General features: G+C 54.0%; 1 protein-coding gene across 1 annotated transcript; it reads right to left on the bottom strand.

Moving 5' to 3' along the window:
• Window positions 1-830: 830 nt before the first annotated feature.
• On the bottom strand, window positions 831-3,381 carry FZD2 (frizzled class receptor 2). Its single transcript, XM_057715890.1, has one exon. It carries the CDS (start codon window positions 2,760-2,762, stop codon window positions 1,065-1,067), a length of 1,698 nt encoding a protein of 565 aa, XP_057571873.1. The 5' UTR covers window positions 2,763-3,381; the 3' UTR covers window positions 831-1,064.
• Window positions 3,382-6,337: the final 2,956 nt, after the last annotated feature.

Genomic DNA, 6,337 nt, shown 5'->3' with positions numbered 1-6,337 from the left:
CCAGCCCATCCATCCGTTCCCTCCCTCTGACCCAACCCATTTGATTGCTTTTTGAAAAAAAATTAAAAATAAACCCTGACAACAAAAACCCACACATAACACACAAACCACCCCACAAACTGCTAACCTGAATGCCAGAGGAGATATTCGGTTGGGGGTGGGGAGAAGCAGGCGAGGAGTAGTCAGCAGGGGAAAGGAGAGAGATGCAAGAGTATCTCCAAATCCCAACATCTGAGAGCTGATGCTCTCCCTAAAAATGGAGGTGGTCAGGATGGGGGGGGGGGTTTAAAAACACACATCACAAAGCACTTTCTTCCCACTTCAAGCACTCGGGGCAGCGAGCTGAAAAGAAAAGTAACAGGAGAAAGACCTTCCTGCCGGCAGGGGGGTGGGCCCGGGGTGGGGTGGGGTGGGGGAGGGTACGGGTGGAGGCCATTCCTCACACGATCTCCGCCCCCTCCCCACCACCCCACCCGTCCTCATCTCCGTTGGGAGGTTTCCAAAGATCGAGTGAAGGAGACAGGACAAGTGAGAAAGGGGGGAAGGGAACTCGAATCCAAGTCTTGTTCAAAAATCCAACAGCTTCCACAGGCCCAGCGTCAGTGAGAAGGCTCACAAATTTGGCTTTAGACGCTGAATGTAACTCCCAACTACTCACAGCCTCTTCCAGCAGGCCCAGCCCTGTCAAATCACCAAAATACTGGAATCGAAGTAGGGGGTGGTGTTTGAAAGGGCACTGAAGGAAGGAGAGAAACCCCTCAACGCCCCCTCCTCCCATTTCCTCAGGCCTGGGGTCCCTCGCTGCTGCTCCCCCCCCCCCCGCCTTTTAATTTTAAATAGAAAATATATAATTAAATTTACAAAGACTATTTACAGTTTTAATTACAAACCTGGTGGGGGTGTTGGGCAGAGTTCTCTTTAAAAAGCGACCTAAAAAAGAAATGGTTTCGATTGTTCTTTATTTAAAAAAATAAAATAAGAAGTCTGTAGGAGCCCCCCCTCCCCTCCCCGCGGGCAGAGCGCGCCGTGCGGGCCTGCTGGGGACACCGCGCGGGAGCGCCGGCTCACACGGTGGTCTCGCCGTGCCGGCTGTTGGTGAGACGGGTGTAGAACTTCCTCCACGAGTGCAGCGTCTTGCCGGACCAGATCCAGAAGCCCGACGTGATGCCCACGATGAGCGTCATGAGGTATTTGATCATGTAGACGGTGAAGTCGGGCGACATGCGCGGCGTGTAGTGCGCCGGGCACGGGATGGCCAGGCTCTTGCAATGCTGGCTCACCCACGAGCGCTCCCAGTGCTCTCGGAAGGCCTGCTCGTAGAAGTAGCAGGCGATGACGATGGTGGCGGGCACCGTGTAGAGCACCGAGAAGACGCCGATGCGCACCATAAGCCGCTCCAGCTTCTCCGTCTTGGTGCCGTCGTGCTTCATGATGGTACGGATGCGGAAGAGTGACACGAAACCGGCCAGGAGGAAGGACGTGCCTATGAACAGGTACACGAAGAGCGGCGCCAGCACGAAGCCCCGCAGCGGGTCCAGGCTGTTGAGGCCCACGAAGCACACGCCGCTCAGCAGGTCGCCGTCAATCTGGCCCATGGCCAGGATTGTGATGGTCTTGACGGCGGGCACGGCCCACGCGGCCAGGTGGAAGTACTGCGAGTTGGCCTCGATGGCCTCGTGGCCCCACTTCATGCCCGCCGCCAGGAACCAGGTGAGCGACAGGATGACCCACCAGATGGAACTGGCCATGCTGAAGAAGTAGAGCATCATGAAGAGGATGGTGCAGCCCTCCTTCTTGGTGCCCTGCACCACCGTGCGGTAGCCGTCCTCGGAGAAGCGCTCGTTACACACCACGCGCTCCTGGAGCACGAAGCCCGCGATATAGGCCACCGACACCATGGTGTAGCAGCCGGACAGAAAGATGATGGGCCGCTCCGGGTAGCGGAAGCGCTGCATGTCCACCAGGTATGTGGTGACAGTGAAGAAGGTGGAGGCGCAGCACAACACGGACCAGGTGAGGATCCAGAGGCGCGCAAAGCGCGTCTCCTCCTGGGAGAAGAACATGGAGCCGTCGGGCCGCGCCGGCTCGCAAGGAGCCGCGCAGTCGCGCTCGCCCAGGAACTTGTAGCTGAGATAGGACGGCACCTTGAGGACACGCGGACAGTGGAACGGGTGCTCCAGCGTGGCATAGCGCGGGGGCGAGCCGCCGCCACCCGGGCCGCCCGGGGTGCCCCCCGCACCCGGCTGCAGGCCCGGCGGCGGCGCCGTGGTGAGCAGCGCGGGCGCACCGTCCTCCGAGTGGTTCTGGCCCACGCAGATCTGCTCCGCGCCGTGGCGGGGGAAGTGCTCGCAGCGCAGGCGTTCGGGCCACTGGAAACCGAACTTGTTCATGAGCGCCTCGCAGCCCTGGCGCGCCCGCTCGCAGATGGAGCGGCACGGCGGGATGGCCTGCTCCAGCACAGTGCACACGGGTGCGTACATGGAGCACAGGAAGAAGCGCAGTTCGGGCGAGCACTGCACCTTCACCAGCGGGTAGAACTGGTGCACCTCCAGTCCCGCGTCCTCCTGGTTCGTATGGCCCAGAAGGTTGGGCATGATGGTCTGGTTGTAGGCGATGTCCGTGCACAACGGGATGGAGATGGGCTGGCAGAAGCCGTGGTCCGGGATGGAGATGCCCTTCTCCCCGTGGAACTGGGCCGGCCCGGCGGCGGGCAGCAGCAGTAGCGACAGCAGCAGGCGGGGCAGGGCGCTGCGGGGCCGCATGCTGGCCGCCGCCCCCCACCCGGCTCCCGGGCGCCCCCCCGCCCCCGCCCGCAGCCCCGAGACCGCGCGCCTTCCCCGCCGCCGCCTCGCCGCGGCCGCCGCCTCCCGCGTCTCTTTGCAAACTTTGCTCGCGGCTGCCGAGTTGGGGAGGCCGGGCGGGGAAGGGGGGCGGCGCGCCTGCCCGCTAGCTCGCCGGGGTCTGACTGAGCCGCCTGAGACACGGCGCGCGGCTTGCCCTCACTCCTCCTCTTCCTCCTCCTCTCGCCTCTCCCCTCCCTTCTCCGCCCAGCGACTCCTTTGTGCCTTCCTCCAAGCCCTCACCTCGGCCTCTCCGATCCCAATTAGTCGGTTTCAAGTGGGCCCTCGCCGGCGGCCCCGCCCTCTCTTCAGCCCCCCAAAAAAGGGATCCTTGAAACCGCCCCGTCGAGCTCTGAGCACCATCCCAAAATGTTCTCTCGGCCAATGAGATTTAAACCCGAGGACCAGCCCCGAGGGCTGGATTGGTCAACCACAACATAATGAGATCAGAAACCAGATGCCAACAAAACTTACCCCCCTCCTTTCGCTTTTTAAAGAGACAAGCTATTATTATATTAAGGGCTTTTTGCCCAGCACGGGATTTCTCTGGAGTCGCGGCGGCGAGATTCGGAGACACACGTTTCCCAGAGCTGCGGCGGACCCGAGTCACTCAACCCTGGATCACTCTTCTTCCGGGGGCCACGGCGCTCTCCGGGGTGGGGCCTCTTTAAATTCTTGCCTCCGCCTCTGCTCCTCGAACCCCACCTATTCCAGTCCAATTTTTCAGATCAAGTAAAAAATCTTGTGTGAAAAAAAAATTAAGGGAGAGATTCTTAAATAACTAACAGTTTACAAAAACTTTTCTCTCAGCCCCTTCCCGTGGGATCCAGACAAGTTTCACGTCGCCTTATATGTAGACCCCTAGGAGTTTGCCTCGCTCCTCCCCCTACATACACCCTTAAATAACCCTCTGAAAAATGAGAGCCTGTCTCTTTAAGAGGCTCTTAAAGGGGCCTGGACTCCGGGGCGTAATTGCCCCGTAGCGAGCACAAAGGAGCCCATTATGGTTCTTTGTGTTCGGTGGCACCTCAAAGTGAGAAAATTCAGGAACTCAGAGGCCCAGAGCTGGAGGGTTGGGGCGGGGGTGGGAGGGGGTGAGGTGAAGGAGAATGGCCTAGAGCTGCGGCTTCTCTCTCCCCTTTCTTCCGAGGCAAATCTTAATTATGCAAAGTAAAGTTTAGTTGCCATAACGAGGAGGTCTTAATCGGAGGTTAATGGTGGGGGGTGGGGGATGACGAGCAGTTTTGAGTGAAGAGATGACTCTTTTAGGCCGTTTGGGGGAATTTTCCTCCTTTCTCTCCACCTCTGCCTCCGCTCCCTAAAAGCTTCCAGATACGGTCTCCTGGGAGAGACGGGAGTTCGACCCAAATCTTAAGTGATTCCACACCAGAGAGGGGTGGTGTGTGTGGCGAGGGAGGAGGCTGGGGAGCTGTGTGAATTAAGCCCCCCCCCCCCCCCACCTGGTTGGAGGTGGATGGTGGTGGCCATCAGGGTTCCGGTTAGTTTAGAAAGGTTTTCTTCTTTTTTCCCTCTTCTTGGATTTTAAGTTTGAGAGGGGGTTCTGGGGAGGAGAGGGAGAATTTGCATGTAAATCTCCTGGGCCTAGTACTGGATGATGGATCAATTATTTCTATTGTCTGCCGCAGGGAAGCGGGGGCACTAAAAGAAGAAAGAAAATTGAGTTTAGAAAACCCCTTTGCTTCTCTGTATGGGCCAGATCCTCCCAGCCTGGTGAGCTGTTTCCTGATCCAGTCTAGAAAAGGATTGGTTTAAAAACAAAACAAAAAAGTAAACAACAACAAAAAGAAACCTAAGAGGAAAAAAAAAAGAATAGGAAGAAGGAAAGAAAATTTTAAGTCATAGATACAAACAATGGATCCAAGTTTGATAGATTCGATTTTTTTTTTCCTTGATTGAATGAAATACAGATTTTCAGGTTGTTTACAACATGAAAATTCTCCTTATCATTTCCTGGAGGGATCGACTTTTCACTACTTTAGGAAGAAAGATTTCCTTCAAAATCAGGGGGCTATGCCTTAGCACTCCATTTTATCTCCATTCCACCCACAATTCCACCTTTGCCCCTGAGCAGTCCAGGGAAGGGAAAATTGTACTGTCCTGCTCTGAGGCCCAAACTAAGCCCAAGGTGCTGCTCCTTCAAATCTCCCCTCCTACTCTACCTCCAGGACATCTCTAGAGCTGGTACCAAGCCTCTGAGCTGAGCGATGAAAACAAAAAATGAGTAAGACAGGCTCCTCCACTCCACTCAGGAAGTTCTCACAGTCTGATAGGAAATTGAGAGTAAATCTCTGATAGAAATGCAGCATCTTCAATTTCCTTCCATGACAAACCTGTTTTCCTACCCTAGGGCGACGCTTGAGTGACAGTTATCCCTTCCCCAGCCACCCCCAAGGCAGAGCAGAGCGGGAACTGAAGCTGGAAAAAAGAAATAAAAGACATTCTTTCATTTGCTCAGTCAACCTTTCATTTTGCAACACACTTTTATTGAGTCTTCTGATTTTAAACCACTGTGGTAGGTGCTGTGGGCAAGATAGAGAAAAAATGGCAGCATCCTTGCTCTTTAAGAGTTTATAGTATCCCAGAAGAAAAGTGATTCTATGAAGATCTAACGTTTATCTAGCATTTTTACCTGAAATGGATACCTAGTAATGGTAATAACTACCATTTATTGAGCTCCTACTAAGCACTGCGCATACATTTTGTGTATGCCTACAAAGTAGGTATTGCATTGTATTTATGGATGAAGAATCTGACCCTCGTGAGATTTAGCAACTTTCTCAAGGTCACATAGTAAATGGCAGAGTTGAGGTTTAAACCCAGGCCTGCTTGAATCTTAAAGCTGTGTTTTGTCTCCTACACCACACAGCCCCTAATGTCTATAAAAATTGTGTGCTTTTATGCACTTAACAAATATATATTGACCATCAGACCCAACACCTATTCCTGTGGAGTTTATATTCGAGGGGGAGAGATTCACAATCATCACATAGTTACTTAAGTGGATGTAAAATTGCCACAGGATTCAGTGCTACAAAGGGAAAGTGCATGGTGCTCTGAAAGCGTAATTGGAAAGGGAATTTGACTAAGTTAGAGAGGGCAGAGGAGACCTCTGTGGTTGGAGTGAGGAATGAAATAGGATAAGGTAAAGAGACGCCAGCAGGTGTGACACCTGCAGGGCCTTGCAGACCATGTGTAAGGTGCTAGGTGTAGAAATATGAACTTATAATCTCAAGTGAGGGTTAGGCATTCCAGACAGAAGGAACAGCATGTGCAAGGGTGTAGTGCAGTGAAATGGATGGAATGGGCAGGCGGCACAAGCATACAAGCACTTTGGTCCTGTTAGAGCCCCGTGTGTATCTGGGAGAGTATTGGCAGAGGAGGTTTGAAATAAATAGGGACCTGAAATACTGTGCACATAATCTGGACTCCTAGAGATGGAGATGCACGGGAGCGTTTAGGGAAATGAAATGGTCACA

The sequence above is a fragment of the Hippopotamus amphibius genome, chromosome 17 (genome assembly GCF_030028045.1).
Source record: "Hippopotamus amphibius kiboko isolate mHipAmp2 chromosome 17, mHipAmp2.hap2, whole genome shotgun sequence".
Classification (NCBI taxonomy): Eukaryota; Metazoa; Chordata; class Mammalia; order Artiodactyla; family Hippopotamidae; genus Hippopotamus; species Hippopotamus amphibius.
Note: the sequence above shows the minus strand (reverse complement) of the source record. Positions and strands in the feature narration are given on the sequence as shown.

Excerpts from the sequence above, each read along its gene's own strand:
- FZD2 (XM_057715890.1), bottom strand. The coding sequence starts at position 2,762 with ATGCGGCCCCGCAGCGCCCTGCCCCGCCTGCTGCTGTCGCTACTGCTG.